Genomic DNA, 16,867 nt, shown 5'->3' on the forward strand with positions numbered 1-16,867 from the left:
ACATTTGTGTTTTGTGTACTTGCATAACTTTTTCTCTGAAGACAGTAATTAGATCGTTCTCTAAAGCATGTGTTAACTAAATTCAGTGTTCCAGATAAACACGCTCAGCTAGTAGTAAGTCATGTAAAAGTAATCCAAAAGTATTTAGAATACATTACTTTACTTGAGAAATCCAAGGGAATACATTACAGATTACATTTTAGGACATGTAATCAGTAATCTGTAGGGGAATACATTTTAAAAGTAACCCTCCCAACACTGGACATGACCAAGTAAAAATTCTCTAGATTCCAAAAAGAGACCTTCAAAAAGTCTCGAGACCAAGACCGATTTTGAGTCCTACAACACTAGAAGTTAGGCCATCATTCCTGAGGCATATATTGCTGTCAGATGAAAGCTGATGGATTGTGAGATTGTAAATTACCCAAACCAAAGTTAAGGACTGAAACACAGGACATCACAAGTAAAGATAGTGTTGCTGACTGAATTAGCTATGACAGATGAATTAGATATGTGCAAAGACTTTATATTTATTATGTTTAGCTGGTATAGAATGAGGACTTGAGGGCAACGCAGCCCTACATCATACACATTTTTGCAGGTTTAGATTAATTCAGATAAATCAATTAATACATCTGGTTGTGTTAACTCCATGCTGCACTATCCAGACCTGAGAAAGGAGAATGTGATAAAGAGGAAGTGAACACTAACCGTTGTCAAACACACTTAATATTATATAACCCACACCACAGGAAATAAATATCTCTAGGGACGTGGTTAATAAATAGTACAGTGGGAATAGCTTTTGTCAGTGGAACATGTTATCTTTTCACTGATTAAACAACACGTTTAGTATTTATATTATAAGCAGACTGTAATATATCACTGTGATGCCTACTTTGACTACTGGGGAAGAGGGACCCAAGTCACAGTAACTTCTGGTAAGTAATAATCAAAATACATGTTAATGAATGCAGTCGATGATTTACAATGTTTAATTAAATGAATGTTGATTTATTGTGTACTCAAACCAACGTACAGTCTTCAGCATTTACATTAGGGTAAATATAAGGCATACAAACTGGTTTACTGATGAAGTACATCGATTTATTCGATGACACAAGCTCTAGAGGATTTTTGCACTAAGGTGTGATTGAAACCAATCATTGTGACTTTGACTACTGGGGGAAAGGAACGATGGTGACCGTCACAACAGGTAAAAAAGGCTCTTTCTGTCCTCATGTTTAAGAAATTATAATATACTGTTTTATTTAAATTATTTAGACCTCAGTGGCTTGAGGAAAATCTTTATGGTGCTCGTTTTTGTATGTTGAATGTGTTGACTCATTACACTGTGACTACTACTTTGACTACTGGGGGAAAGGAACGATGGTGACCGTCACAACAGGTAAAAAAGGCTCTTTCTGTCCTCATGTTTAAGAAATTAGAATATACTGTTTGATTTAACATTTTAAGACCTCAGTGGCATGAGGAAAATTGCTATGGTGCTTGTTTTTGTATGTTGAATGTGTTGACTCATTACACTGTGATGGTGCTTTTGACTACTGGGGAAAAGGAACGATGGTGACCGTCACAACAGGTAAAAAAGGCTCTTTTTGTCCTCATGTTTAAGAAATTATAAACTACTGTTTTATTTAACATATTTAGCCCTCAGCGGCATGAGAAACATCGTTATGGTGTGTTTTTGTATGCTGAATGTGTCGACTTATTTCACTGTGACGGTGATGGTTTTGACTATTGGGGAAAAGGAACGATGGTGACCGTCACAACAGGTAAAAAAACATTTAATCTTCATCATGAAATTGCGGTGATGACAAACAAATTTAGACAACAACTTCAGTGGTTGGTTCACTTTTTGTATGATAAATGCTGTGATATATAACACTGTGATGGTGTTTTTGATTACTGGGGAAAAGGAACAATGGTGACCGTCACATCAGGTAAGTCAACTGCTTGTTTTGTAGTTGAGACACCTTGAATACTGTATGTTATTTGTGTTTTGTTTTGGAAATCATGCCTTTTCTGAGTTGATACTTGCAGAGGTAAATATAAAAATGCAAAAGGATAGATAATATCAAAGATTACGAACCGTTAAATATCTTGATTCCTGAGAACAGGTTTTTGTATGCCGTGGTTAATATATTGTCCAACTGTGACTACGGTTTTGACTACTGGGGTAAAGGCACAATGGTCACTGTAACTTCAGGTATGTAGCTTTAACATTTCTGAATTTAATGTCTTATCTGATTACTGATGCAATGTTATCTTTTTGATTTGGCCACGGGAAAGTAGCCAGCGATAAAACAGCAAACTGTTTTCTGTAGCCGGGTAAAGAGTTTGAGAAAGACTTCAAACTCCTGGCTGCAGAGTTCAGTTTTAAATTACTTCTATTCAAAGAATCAAATTTTATTTAGAATTGTTTCCTGTTGTTGACATCAAAATGTTCAACAAGAGGTTGTGGGATATTACAGTGATAAGTTTTTGTGACAAGTCCTTATTGACTTTCTTTACTGTGATAACTGGGCTTTTGACTACTGGGGTAAAGGAACAATGGTCACTGTAACTTCAGGTATGTATCGTTAACATTTCTGAATTTAATGTCTTATTCAATTACTGATGCAATGTTATCTTTTTGATGTGGCCATGGGAAAGTGGCCAAGGATAAAACGGCTAACTAATTTTTGTAGCCGGGTAAAGAGTTTAGAGTTCGGTTTACATTTTATGCTATTCAAAGATGCATATTTTACTTAGAATCTTTTACTGTTGTTGACATCAAAATATTCAACAAGAGGTTGTGGGATATTACAGTGATAGGTTTTTGTGACAAGTCCTTATTGACTTTCTACACTGTGATAACTGGGGCTACGGTTTTGACTACTGGGGTAAAGGAACAATGGTCACTGTAACTTCAGGTATGTATCTTTAACATTTCTGAATTTAATGTCTTATTCAATAACTGATGCAATGTAATCTTTTTGATGTGGCCACGGGAAAGCAGCCAGCGATAAAACAGAAAACTGATTTTTGTAGCCGGATAAAGAGTTTGCGAAAGACTTCAAACTCCTGGCTGCAGAGTTCAGTTTTAAATTACTTCTATTCAAAGATGCATATTTTATTTCGAATTGTTTCCTGTTGTTGACATCAAAATATTCAACAAGAGGTTGTGGGATATTACAGTGATAGGTTTTTGTGACAAGTCCTTATTGACTTTCTTTACTGTGACAACTGGGATGCTTTTGACTACTGGGGTAAAGGCACAATGGTAACGGTGACATCAGGTAAGATTTGCACCGCAAAATGTCATTTTTTAAGTTACATTTAAAGTAGTGATACTTCAGATTTAAATGTCACTTTTAAAGTAGGGTACTTTTGTGTAGTTGAACAGTAACTTTGTAAGAAGATGCAATGTCGATTGTTTTTAGCAAGTTAAATTTGCAAGAACCGTTGGTAGTGCACAAAACATAAGCAGACGTAGCCCTTTTTATATTTGAAGTAACTTAAACTTTTCTACTTCTTTTGACTACTGGAGAAAAGGTACAACTGTAACCGTTACATCAGTTAAGAACAATTGAATTCCTAAATTATTTACTTGATTTAAATAAAAGTATGTCAAGAACAAAAAATTGCCACTAAATAATTTGCCATATATTCAAAGAATTTACATCTTCATCTATTCAGTCTAAAATATAACTCAGAGCGGTTGTAGTCGAAGTTGTAGACTTCAAAAAAATCAAACATATGAAAACCACAAAAATCATCTTACTGGTGAAAGTTAGCTCAAACAATAACATGTAAAAAAGAGAGATAGCAGATGAGATGGAAGAACTGTATGGAGCGTAGTTTCCACATCAGGTAAAGGTGTCAAAATGTATTCTTCAATCCAATGCTTTAAGCCATCTGTTAAAAAAGAGCCGACTTCTCTTCATGTGTGATTTAAGTTTAATAACAAATTTCTTTAATGATTCATTTTCATTTCAGTATTTTTTTTCTGCTCTTTTCTTTTTTTTTCTTTTTTAGTCGCTTCATCCAAACCAACCGTGTTTCCTCTGATGCAATGCGGGTCTGAGACTGCAAACACCGTCACTCTTGGCTGCCTTGCCACTGGCTTCTCGCCCTCCTCGGTGACCTACGCGTGGAGCAAAGCTGGAACTGCCTTGACGGACTTCATCCAGTATCCTCCAGTAGAGAAGAGTGGTGTTTATACAGGAATCAGTCAAATCAAAGTGAACAAAGAGGACTTGGATGCAAAGCAGACCTTTAAATGCATCGCATCAAACACAGCAGGAGACGGAGAGGGGATTTTCATCGTGACACGTAAGACTTCTGCTCAGTCATATAAATACCTTATAGCAGCTGATTTTTACATGTAGCAGGTTAAGATGGCAGAGATGATAATATATATTATCATGCATTTTTAAACTCATTTTATATTGTTTAAATTTGCATTGATAGAAATGTACATGCAGTAAAAATGGTCGTACTTGATAGGCTCACTGTGATCTGTAAAATGTGTCAGGACATATTTAATAAATTAGAAAGAATATTTTAATTAATTCAGATAAATCAATTAATATATCTGGTTGTGTTAAATAAATATAGAATATGTTAATATTACAATGTTACTATGAAAAATGCAATAAAGATATCAAATAAATACAAATAATCTGCCTATAAAAATAGTCTACATCATGTAGATTAGAAAGATATGTATTTTACTGTACACTTAGAAAGTACTACAATACTTCTGTAATAATTATAATTACAAAACTACTACAAATACTTCTACTGCAAATAATAATAAGAGTAATAATTAAGTAAATGTTTAAGTTATTGGTGTAATTTTTCAACAAAACTGAATTTCTTTAACATGATTCTGTCAGTCTACTACAGAAATATACTCAATTTCAAAAGAATTTGAAACATAAAAGATAATAAAATCAACAAAAAACACTGTTTTAATGTGAGATACTGGGAAATATCCTTTAATATTTTTTACTTGAATAATTAGTGACTCTGGCGTGCAAACAAAAGAGTGAGGTGAAATAAGAAGGTTGACACTTTCTCATGCATATTCCGCTGCTGACTCGGTCTATTTTACTCCTTACTAATATTCTGCATGTCCTCTGCACCTGTCTACAATCACAGCATTGCAATGTGCCATGCTTGTTTCTATCCATCTGCATAATTCAAGTTATGCAGATAGATTGACCTGTATGCTGATAATTAAGGTTTGGGTTGATCCATGTTTGCTTGCTAGAGCAGTAAATATATATGCAGAAGTGAGCATTAAAGCTCTGCTGTTTAGTAATGTTATTTTTTCCTCCTGAGTCTTTCCGTTTAAAAGTGTAAATTTGAGGAGAAGCCACAAGTCAAAAAGTCAAATTAAGTTAACCTCGAAGTCGACTGCATTTTGAAAAAATTGCTTCTGCATATATATCTTTGTACGTTTTATTCCCTGCTTGCGCAAACATATATTTGTGTATATCTTTGTTTTACAGTGCCGATTTATAAGGAGCCAACTCTTAAAGTGTTTTCCTCATGTGATGGGGGAGAGGAGGTTTCCTTCTCATGCTTTGCCAAAGATTTTGCACCAAAGCAGTACGAGTTCAAATGGCTGAAAAACGATGGGGTAATCCCCCACGACACATATGTGGACCAAACTCCTGCCAAAGAAAAAAAGACAGAGAATGGAACTCTGTACAGTGCAGCAAGTTTCCTCACAGTACCAGCCAGCGAGTGGACTCAAGACACCAAGTATGTATGCGAGTTTAAGGGGAAAGGTATGAAAGGTCCAGTGTACAAGAATTCTTCTGTGAGCAACAATGGGCTCAACAATTGTTGCGAGGAAATTCCAACAAGTGAGTAAATGATGCACTTTGAGTAAATTGTGTTCAGATTCCTTTTTTATTTCCATTGGTTTTCAGCCATTTCTATGCAGTAATTCTCCCTTATGTCTCACTCAAAAGGTCCCGTATGTCCTGTGGTAGATGTGGATATAAATATCAATGGCCCTTCAATGGATGACTTGTTTTCAAAAGGAAAAGGAACAATGGTGTGTGAGGTCACGGTAAATAAGGTCTCTGCAGACAAGATTTATTGGACAGACGAGCAAGGGAACGACATAGCTGCTGCCTCAACAACTAGCAGCAAAGGACATAAAGGCAAATTCAGCCTTCCCCTTGAAATCTCCTTTGATGATTGGAGCCGTGGGGTAAAGCCCTTCTGTAATGTTGCACATTCGGAGTATACTGACCCCATCAAGAAACAGCTTGAAAGGAATATTGGTAAGAAAACTATTAGTCATGCACTAAAATACTGTGTGTTGATGCTGTAATATCTATCAAATATGAGTGATCTTTTTAAGCTGGATTTGTAGGAGAGATTTCCATTAGAAAAGTATGTTCTCAAATTTTTGACAGAAGGTTTAATTGTTCTCTCATGCTTGCAGGAGGACTGACTCAGCGTCCATCAGTGTTTATGCTGCCTCCGTTAGAACATACTAGAAAAGAAATGGTGACCTTGTCTTGCTATGTGAAAGACTTCTACCCCAAGGAGGTTTATGTGTCTTGGCTTGTTGATGACGAGAAAGCAGACTCAAAGTACGGGTTCCATACCACAAAACCTGTAGAAAACCAAGGATCTTATTCGGCATATAGCCAGTTATCCCTCAGCTTCGAGCAGTGGAACAAGAGTGATGCAGTGTTTAGTTGTGTAGTATACCACGAGTCTCTGACTAACACAACTAAAGCTATTGTCAGGTCCATTGGGTCCAAAACCTCTCAAAACATCAACCTGGTCAACCTCAACATGAACATCCCTGAAACGTGCAAGGCCCAGTAGATGTTTTTTTTGTCTCCATCTGTCTTGTGTTGTTTGTTGCTTGTGATTTGATATTGTGTTTGTCTTTAAATGCAAAATAAAAACAAAAAAAAAGGTTGATCTTGTTGATTTATGTTGCATGCTGTCCCGTCTTTACTTACTCAGTATTTCAAGCTACATGTCCGTTGTATGTGTACTGTCACTGTGCTATCCTAACATAAATCAGGTTAACAAATCAGCAAATTGGATTTATAGCATTGTTTGCAATAGCAATAAAGTATCAATTTTATACTTAACTGCATACATATAATTAAAAGGTACTGTATTCAGTAGAATAACACAACCACTTACAGAGTTCAGACCAGTTAAGTTTAACATATTACACTATTTGTTTGTAGATATGCATTCACAGTGTGTGTAGTACTCGTCTTTGTGTGTATATGCATGTTTAATCTTCTGGGTCTTGCACCCCAAACATGAGATGATTGTTTGAGGTCTAACTCCAGCTCCAGAGTACTGCCGTTAAATGACCAACAGACTGATTCAAAAGCTAAGTCATACAAGCCACACAAAGAATAGTGGGGTCTTTCAAAAGCAATTCAAGATCAACAAGACACCACTTTAATGAATATGATCTCCTGTTCGTGACATTTATTACAAGAAAGACGCCAGTACTGTATTTTACTGATTTATTGTCATCTATGGGATTAAGTAACTGACTGATTAAATCCACTCTTACCACAAAGGTTATGAAACTTCTCGGAATCTAAAGCATTTTTACTCTGTCTCGTCTCGGTCTCAGACTGGGCGGACTCCAGATTTTAAATCAAGACCAGTCAAGACCAAAACTGATAGGCTATTTTTCCACATCATTACTGTTATTGGAAGGAAATGCTCCTCTTTTAAAGAATTCTTAAATTCTTTCATTCTTAATAAGATTTCTATCCACGGTTATGGACGCAACCTTCATGGAGTTACGGTCATGCACACAAGAAGATGATTTTTCATTTTCTCGGTCTTGCCCTGCCATGGTCTTGGTCTTGACTCGGTCTCGATCCCTAAATGTCTTGGTCTTGTCTCGGCCTCTGAGCACTCTGGTCTCAGGTATGTCTTGGTCTAGGGTAGTGCGGTCTTGACCAAACACTACTAGTAGGTAAATGAATAGATTTTTAAACATTAGTAGAATTAGGTCATTGTCTCAAAGTTGGTAGAGTACGTATTAACTCAATAATTGTTTTTAACCTCATCCAGACTTCACACAATGGAGCGATGCTTTGGAGGCAGAAAAAGATAACATGGCCGAACCTGCCCTCACCTTCATCCTTCTCTTCCTCATTACTCTGCTTTTCACCATTGCAACTACTGCTTTCAAGGTAATGAACCCTCATGTATGGATTTAATTTAACCAGAAAGAAAAGAACGCTGAATCTCTTGGTGTTGTCTTACAATTTAACTAAACACTCTAAAGCCAACTAAAATAATATTTATCATCGACTACACTATCATTCGCATTTCACTTTTTTATTGAAGATTCATTCAAAAAGTGATTGCAGCCAAATCTCAACAATTTATGGTCATTGTTCAGGGGGTAACATTAAAACAGAATCTACTGAAATAGTGAAAATAATACTATTAGACTTACAGTGTATAGCGCCTTTCTGAGCAATCAAAGATGCTTAACGAAGAACAACAAAAAAATCGTTCTACTTTGTAAACTTGTGGAATTCAACATTTTAAACCTGATACAATTAATTTGTAAAGCTTTTATACTGTAAAAACTTAAATTTTACTCACACTAAACAGATGTTGATCTCACTAAAAATAACCAAGAGCCCCTTTGAAATCCAAAAGTAATACTTTATTGTACTGTTGTACACTGTTTAAGTTAAATTTATGGAGTGCGTTGTTATGACGAGGTCAGGAAAGTCTTCTATGTGGTATTTTATGATGCAGTAAGCCTAACTGAATTGCAGGGATGTAAACATTGTGGAGTATTTTTAATGATCAACGTTTATTTTCTTTGTCTTTTCAGGTTAAATGAGGTGAACTTTCTGTAGAATGTATTTTTCACAGTGTTTTTGCATACATTCAGAGTATCATGTAAGTAACCGTCTTTGTCCTTTATTTTATTACAAAAAACCATGTCATTATGATGTTTTCAAAATATTAACCATTGACATTGAAACTGCAATATTTTTCTCTTTTTCAAACTGTACTATCTATCATTTCCACCACGAACATTTTTGTCACATAATAATCCTATTTGTACAATGTCTTGTTTTGAGCAATCTGCATTTGTGTGATTTGTTTTTTCAAGTAATAAATTGCATTTCTGTTAATGACTTTTCCAGAATCTTTTAATGAACAACCCGTGAGAGATTCAAGACATGAATGTGAACATTTTACAGTTGCTTATGTTCTTGAATCTATTATTAAACCTTTAGCAAAGTTTGAAACCTATTTAATCATGCATGTAAAATGATATGAGATATTTAAATGTTAGTTCTGTTTCTTTTACTGGCATAACCACACCTCACACCTGGTCTCTGTGATGCACGGTTGCTCTTGTCTTTGTTTCACTTCTGTAATTTGGTGCTTTTTTGAGAGCTGGGTGTTACTCAATGCTTCCGCCTGCTGCTTACCCTGACCCCTCTGCCCTGTCATACCGCCACATCTGTGCAACAGACTCCCAGCCTTATCTCCAAATAACTTTTAAGATACAATTTAAAGGTACAACTCTGCCATCTAGCCTGAAAAAAAGATATTACACTTAGTATTGAGACAAACCTGATTATCTGGAGGTATGTATCAATGGTTATATGAAATCAGCTCATATTGTTTTTTTATGCTAACATGTAATAGAAGGAAGCAAGTCATAAAATATTATCTTCTGTACTACAGAACCGCTGGTTGTATCTCCAAACATCACATTACAACCTGTCTGGGAAGGTGAATTCAAAGCCTCAGGGGTCAGACTCATCTGCACCTTGAGTGGATTCTTTCCAGGTGAACTGAGTGTGGAGTGGAAGCTGGACAACGACCCTCTAGTGATTAATCCAATCGAAAGGAAGCTGCAGACCGTGGAGGGAGTGAATAAAACATTTAGTTTTAGCAGTGAGATTGAGCCAAACAGCAAGAAGTGGGCAAAAGGCTCAAGCTATACATGCAAGGCGATTCACAACAACATTGAATTTACAAAGACAATTAGTGTATGTCAAAGTAAGTATGTGTGGCACAAAATATGAAAGCTACTTATATTCCCTGCACACTTTCATTTAAAAGGCCTGCTTTAGCACATTGAGCAGTTTTAATAAGACTGAATGATTGTTTTCCTGCAGTCGTTCCAAGCACCACTCCTTCCATGCATTTACAAACCCCGAGCTTCAAGACGGTAATGACGGCAAAGTCAGACATTAAGGCAACATGTTCAGTCTGCACTATTTTTGATGCCACTGTGACATGGAGGCTGGATGAGGACTCTCCCTCCAAAGAACACATCAACCAGGTCACTAATGCAAGTCATATAATAAGCACTCTGACAGTTTCATCAAGCAGCTGGCAAAGACTGAAGGATCTAAAATGTAAGGCTGAACATCACTGCTTCTCCTCTACTGAAGTTACATTTGTTCCAGGTAAAGAGGCTCAGCAAATTAAAAACTATTTTTGCCATAAATATTACTTACGCCTCTTCATGGGGTATTGTGATGAATATAGTGCCTTAAACGTAATTCTGCTCTGTTCTCTTTCTGCATAATAAAGGACCTGCAGTAAGACCTCCATTGATTCAGATCAGAAGATCTCTCCCACATTTGCTGAAGGGAGACAGTGCTGTGCTGGAGTGTGACATCACACAGTTTGACTCCAGGGATCTATCTGTCACCTTACATAATAATAAGAATGCTATTATTGGCACACAGTTTGTTGATCTTCCTCAAACCCCAGGACCACATTCAATCAGTAGATTCTTCTCTGTGCCTCAAAATCACTGGAAGAAAAACACAAGTTTCTACTGCAGCGTAAGCCAAGGTTTCTCTGGCAGTTCTACATCAAACTCTACTGGCATTATCTTTGGTGAGAGGACCAACTCTTCCAACTATAACTTGGTAATTTAATCCGTTATAATTTTCCATCTATGATCGCTTGATTGTCTGATCCATTGTTTCATCTCTTATTTAGTGGATCCATCAGTGGAGCTCCTTCTGGTCCCAGGTGAAGAGTCTGGACAACAGAGACTGTCGTGCTCTGGATGGGGCTTTGACCCTCAAATCAAATGGTCTTCTGAGTCCCAGCAAAAATCTCCTTCGACCTATGACATCAGCATGGGTGCAGGTGGACGTGTGGCAGTAACCAGTCAACTTCTTGTCCCTCAAAAAGAGTGGAAAACGGGGAAAAGCTTCACCTGTGAAGTCTCTGACAGGTCTCTGAACAAACAATACAGAAAGGAAATCAGCGTCTGTACAGGTGAAACAAAGTGGAGACACATACACTTTAAGTCAAAGGCTAAAAAATATTTGATAATCCTTTGAAGTATTTTATCATGTATAGACAACGTCTTTAACAATGTCAAGGTTACTCAGGATTCGGTCTTATTCATGATCCTTTTTTCCTCAAACTTTCTCAGCATGTTCCACCATCCCTCCTTCCATTCACCTGGAGACTCCCAGCTTCAAGACAGTAATGATGGCAGAATCTGAGGTTACAGCTACATGTTTGGTCCGCACAGCGTTTGATGCAACAGTGACATGGCTGATGAACCAAACAGTAACTTCAAGAGGCTCAGTGAAGAAGACTGCAAACGGAACTCATACAATCAGTGATTTGACTCTTTCATTAAGTCAATGGAAAGAACTCGGATCCATAACATGTAAAGCAGAGCACAAGTGCTTCTCCTCCGTTGAGAGGACTGTGACTGTTGCAGGTAAGTCGACTTTAGAACATCAATACGCAGTGTTTTTCTTTTCATAGCAAAGTATGAAAGAGATATTTTCTGTTTTTGTGTCTTCAGTGCCTGCAAACACAGTTACAACAATTCAGGTCAGAAGATCTCTCCCACATTTGCTGAAGGGAGACAGTGCTGTGCTGGAGTGTGACATCACACAGTCCGACTCCAGGGATCTATCTGTCACCTTACATAATAATAAGAATGCTATTATTGGCACACAGTTTGTTGATCTTCCTCAAACCCCAGGACCACATTCAATCACTAGATTCTTTTCTGTGCCTCAAAATCACTGGAAGAAAAACACACGTTTCTACTGCAGCGTAAGCCAAGGTTTCTCTGGCAGTTCTACATCAAACTCTACTGGCATTATCTTTGGTGAGAGGACCAACTCTTCCAACTATAACTTGGTAATTTAATCCGTTATAATTTTCCATCTAAGATAGCTTGATTGTCTGATGCATTGTTTCATCTCTTATTTAGTGGATCCATCAGTGGAGCTCTTTCTGGTCCCAGGTGAAGAGTCTGGACAACAGAGACTGTCATGCTCTGGATGGGGCTTTGACCCTCAAATCAAATGGTCTTCTGAGTCCCAGCAAAAATCTCCTTTGACCTATGACATCAGCATGGGGGCAGGTGGACGTGTGGCAGTAACCAGTCAACTTCTTGTCCCTCAAAAAGAGTGGAAAACGGGGAAAAGCTTCACCTGTGAAGTCTCTGACAGGTCTCTGAACAAACAATACAGAAAGGAAATCAGCGTCTGTACAGGTGAAACAAAGTGGAGACACATACACTTTAAGTCAAAGGCTAAAAAATATTTGATAATCCTTTGAAGTATTTTATTATGTATAGACAACGTCTTTAACAATGTCAAGGTTACTCAGGATTCAGTCTTATTCATGATCCTTTTTTCCTCAAACTTTCTCAGCATGTTCCACCATCCCTCCTTCCATTCACCTGGAGACTCCCAGCTTCAAGACAGTAATGATGGCAGAATCTGAGGTTACAGCTACATGTTTGGTCCGCACAGCGTTTGATGCAACAGTGACATGGCTGATGAACCAAACAGTAATTTCAAGAGGCTCAGTGAAGAAGACTGCAAACGGAACTCATACAATCAGTGATTTGACTCTTTCATTAAGTCAATGGAAAGAACTCGGATCCATAACATGTAAAGCAGAGCACAAGTGCTTCTCCTCCGTTGAGAGGACTGTGACTGTTGCAGGTAAGTCGACTTTAGAACATCAATACGCAGTGTTTTTCTTTTCATAGCAAAGTATGAAAGAGATATTTTCTGTTTTTGTGTCTTCAGTGCCTGCAAACACAGTTACAACAATTCAGGTCAGAAGATCTCTCTCACATTTGCTGAAGGGAGACAGTGCTGTGCTGGAGTGTGACATCACACAGTCCGACTCCAGGGATCTATCTGTCACCTTACATAATAATAAGAATGCTATTATTGGCACACAGTTTGTTGATCTTCCTCAAACCCCAGGACCACATTCAATCAGTAGATTCTTTTCTGTGCCTCAAAATCACTGGAAGAAAAACACAAGTTTCTACTGCAGCGTAAGCCAAGGTTTCTCTGGCAGTTCTACATCAAACTCTACTGGCATTATCTTTGGTGAGAGGACCAACTCTTCCAACTATAACTTGGTAATTTAATCCGTTATAATTTTCCATCTAAGATAGCTTGATTGTCTGATGCATTGTTTCATCTCTTATTTAGTGGATCCATCAGTGGAGCTCTTTCTGGTCCCAGGTGAAGAGTCTGGACAACAGAGACTGTCGTGCTCTGGATGGGGCTTTGACCCTCAAATCAAATGGTCTTCTGAGTCCCAGCAAAAATCTCCTTCGACCTATGACATCAGCATGGGTGCAGGTGGACGTGTGGCAGTAACCAGTCAACTTCTTGTCCCTCAAAAAGAGTGGAAAACGGGGAAAAGCTTCACCTGTGAAGTCTCTGACAGAATTCTGAAGAAAGATGTTCAACAGGAGATCAGCCTCTGTTCAGGTAAAATGAGCCCCCACAGTCCATGATCAAATAGTTGACTGAAGTGTAAGTGAATTACCTTCAAGTCAATCATTCATATTATTGTTTTTTCATTAATGTCATGGTCTTTTTTAGTTACTCCCACATCATCTCAATCAGTTGGGGTCTATATTCAGGGACCACCACTCCAGGAGAATCAGAACACGGGACAAGTGACTGTCACTTGCCTTTTGGTTGGCCCTCTTCTAAAAGATATTTCCATCTACTGGAAAGTAGATGGAAACACATATACCCATCATGCCCATATAGAGCCACCAGTGAGTCTCGGCAACGGTACAGAAACTTTGCGGAGCTTCCTTAACGTGTCAGCAGAGGACTGGAACTCTTATAAAAACGTGTCATGTGAGGGGAAGCATCCATGTTCCAAGCAGAGCTACAAGGACCATATAAAGAAATGCAATGGTAGCTATACATTAAGACATGGATTTACCTCATTCTCATCGCTTATAGCCATTTGTCAATTTCAAAATGTTTCAGCATAGCTCAAAAAGTCAAGCCTTACATTAAAACACGGGATTAATAAACTATCATTTTAACATAAGTTACACTGGCTGTGCAAAAATAATTAGGTTCAAGTGATAACTGTGTTTTCTGTGTTTTTCTAGACACCAGTCCACCAACAGTGAAGATTATACAACCAAGTGCCTCTCAGGCTTCCACATCACACTTCCTCGCACTTACTTGCCTGGTGTCAGAATTTTTCCCATCCAACATAATAGTGTACTGGAAAAAAGATGGCCAGAGACTCCCTTCAACTGGCTACACTAACAGTCCTGCATGGAAGTACACCGGGAGCAGCACTTATTCAATGAACAGCAGACTAAATATAACCAAAACTGTGCACGAGGAGTCCACATATTCTTGCGTTGTCAGACATGAGTCATCCGAAATGCCCCTTGAAAGCAGTATAAAGGATGTGTTTGGTGAGCTGTTTATTATACATCAAGCAGGACTGCAGATCAATGATGTTATTCTTTATACTGTAGTGAAACTCTATTGTGCCCAATCATTTGTACTAGAGGCTTCCTTGGTATCTCATGCCTTTTATAACTTGTGATATGTCCCTTTGGTACATATCTACCCCACCCTCTCCTCCCCACGTTTTCCATCTATCTTCAGCTGTCCTATCAATAAAGAAAGAAAATGCCAGAAAAATGCCATTTATAAAATCAATACTTTAATCCACTTCAGTGGAACAATCTGTAGTGTCTGCTGAATCTACAAAAAAAAATAAGCAAGCTTGTCCTGGTGAAGCAATTCAAATCTGATTTAAACTACTTACTGCAATATGAATTAATGTGTTTTCTATGAAAATATAAAATACCTTTTCCATGTAACCTTCAGCTGAGGTGAAACTGTAACTGTTGTGTAGTTTTATCAGTTGATAATTATTGTCATTTTGGTCACAGTTAGTTGTATAGTTATTTATTAACAAATCTCCTTTCGTTTCTTTCACAGACGTATTGAAGAGCTGTGATTTTTTGGATAATATTATGTATGCTGAAAGGATCCAAGACAAAGATGAGGAAGGCTGGTTTATGGCTTTCACATTTCTCGTTTTTTTCCTCATCTCTATCGTCTATGGTGTCCTTGCAACCCTGTTTAAGGTAAGCAACAGCAGTTTTAGTAGTTTTGGGCTGTGTCCGAAATCACACACTCATTCCGACTCCCTACTCACTACAGAGTGAGTTATAGCTAGTGGATTATATAGTGCACTCACTCAGCAATATTACAAAACCTTTCGGACACTACTTGTTTGCCGCTGACAACGACGTCCTTGTCGCGCAACTAAAACGTGTAGCTTAACTCCGGCCGAGGATCAATAATAATGGAAAATAACGTCATGAATTTTAGTAATAACTTTTTATAAATGGTAAATGGACTTGAGCTTATATAGCGCTTTTACACTGCATGTCACACCCATTCACACACTGATGGTAGTAGTCACTATGTAGTATCATCCATCAGAAGCAACTAATCCCATTCATACACCGCCACCAAAGCAGCAATCTGGGGTTAAGGGTCTTGAACAAGGACACATTGGACATGTTGCCCAGCTGGGGATCAAACCCTTGACCTTCTGGTTGAGAGGTGATGACTCTACCAACTGAGCCACCGTATTATACTGAGTATATTTTTACAAAACAGTCATAAATAATGAATAATTATAAAATATAGAATTTTTGATATAATGAAACATTATTGCACCAAAACTAATTTATTTGTGTATCTGTGCACTACTTTTGCAATGCATTGTGGGATACAATGAGTGGACTATATAAAGGTATGATCATGCTCACTTAGAATTCGGACCACAAAAATGGCATGTTCACGAGTGAATTTGGGAGTGATTTCGGACACAGCCTTGGTGTTTAGATTTCATCTTCTAGCAGAGTATTTCATATCTCTTGAGTTATCGAGACATCTCTGAATTTTTTTTAATGATTACTCCAGTAATTTTAAGTGTTTTGGGAGTTTAAATTGAAGTCTTTTACTAAAATAAAAAAATTCCCACATCTATAACCATTAAACCTTTTTTTTCCCATTTAGACTAAATGATGGCGATCACAGGAACAGATCAACTTTCAAGATCAAAAAGTGAACTTCTGGAGATTTTTGATTGTATCTGGTCTTGTTAATCTTTAAATGGGATAAGAGATGCTCCCATCATTATGTTCCTTTCAACTGTTTTACATCTTGTTACTTTTCTACATGCTAATTCTTTTGAGATTATGCCACCAATGTCATGAAAAAAAATCCTGTATCATTTGTGCATTGATAAAATAAATATTCATAAATTGGAAACAAAGATTGCCAGTAATTGCTTGATTTTATTATAAGAAATGTTTTATATGTAAATAATGTTCCCTGATGATAGGCTTATTATGCTATAGTATATTTCTCTTACATTATCGGCATCCCAGTAATTCTCAGATTGTCCACAAGAGTGAGACATAGCTCCACATACAGAAGTAGTGGGTTGTGTCCTGTATGTGCAACACAAGTTGTGAAGTCATTTCAAGATACTGTCCGCT

General features: G+C 37.5%; 1 protein-coding gene across 1 annotated transcript in view; it reads left to right on the forward strand.

Moving 5' to 3' along the window:
- LOC109980080 (uncharacterized) overlaps positions 1–16,641 on the forward strand; it is a 219,568-nt gene extending 202,927 nt beyond the window's left edge. The window contains exons 2-21 of the mRNA XM_065964800.1: positions 1,740–1,793; positions 4,039–4,335; positions 5,520–5,879; positions 5,988–6,305; positions 6,470–6,859; positions 8,092–8,213; positions 9,723–10,059; positions 10,179–10,472; positions 10,600–10,911; positions 11,017–11,301; positions 11,462–11,758; positions 11,846–12,157; positions 12,263–12,547; positions 12,708–13,004; positions 13,092–13,403; positions 13,509–13,793; positions 13,908–14,234; positions 14,438–14,755; positions 15,291–15,439; positions 16,383–16,641. Coding sequence (XP_065820872.1) covers positions 1,740–1,793; positions 4,039–4,335; positions 5,520–5,879; positions 5,988–6,305; positions 6,470–6,859; positions 8,092–8,213; positions 9,723–10,059; positions 10,179–10,472; positions 10,600–10,911; positions 11,017–11,301; positions 11,462–11,758; positions 11,846–12,157; positions 12,263–12,547; positions 12,708–13,004; positions 13,092–13,403; positions 13,509–13,793; positions 13,908–14,234; positions 14,438–14,755; positions 15,291–15,439; positions 16,383–16,391 — 5,360 coding nt within the window. The 3' untranslated portion in view covers positions 16,392–16,641. The remainder of the gene's footprint in view (positions 1–1,739; positions 1,794–4,038; positions 4,336–5,519; positions 5,880–5,987; positions 6,306–6,469; positions 6,860–8,091; positions 8,214–9,722; positions 10,060–10,178; positions 10,473–10,599; positions 10,912–11,016; positions 11,302–11,461; positions 11,759–11,845; positions 12,158–12,262; positions 12,548–12,707; positions 13,005–13,091; positions 13,404–13,508; positions 13,794–13,907; positions 14,235–14,437; positions 14,756–15,290; positions 15,440–16,382) is intronic.
- The last annotated feature ends 226 nt before the right edge of the window (positions 16,642–16,867 follow it).

Source organism: Labrus bergylta, chromosome 16 (assembly GCF_963930695.1).
Source record: "Labrus bergylta chromosome 16, fLabBer1.1, whole genome shotgun sequence".
NCBI classification, from domain to species: Eukaryota; Metazoa; Chordata; class Actinopteri; order Labriformes; family Labridae; genus Labrus; species Labrus bergylta.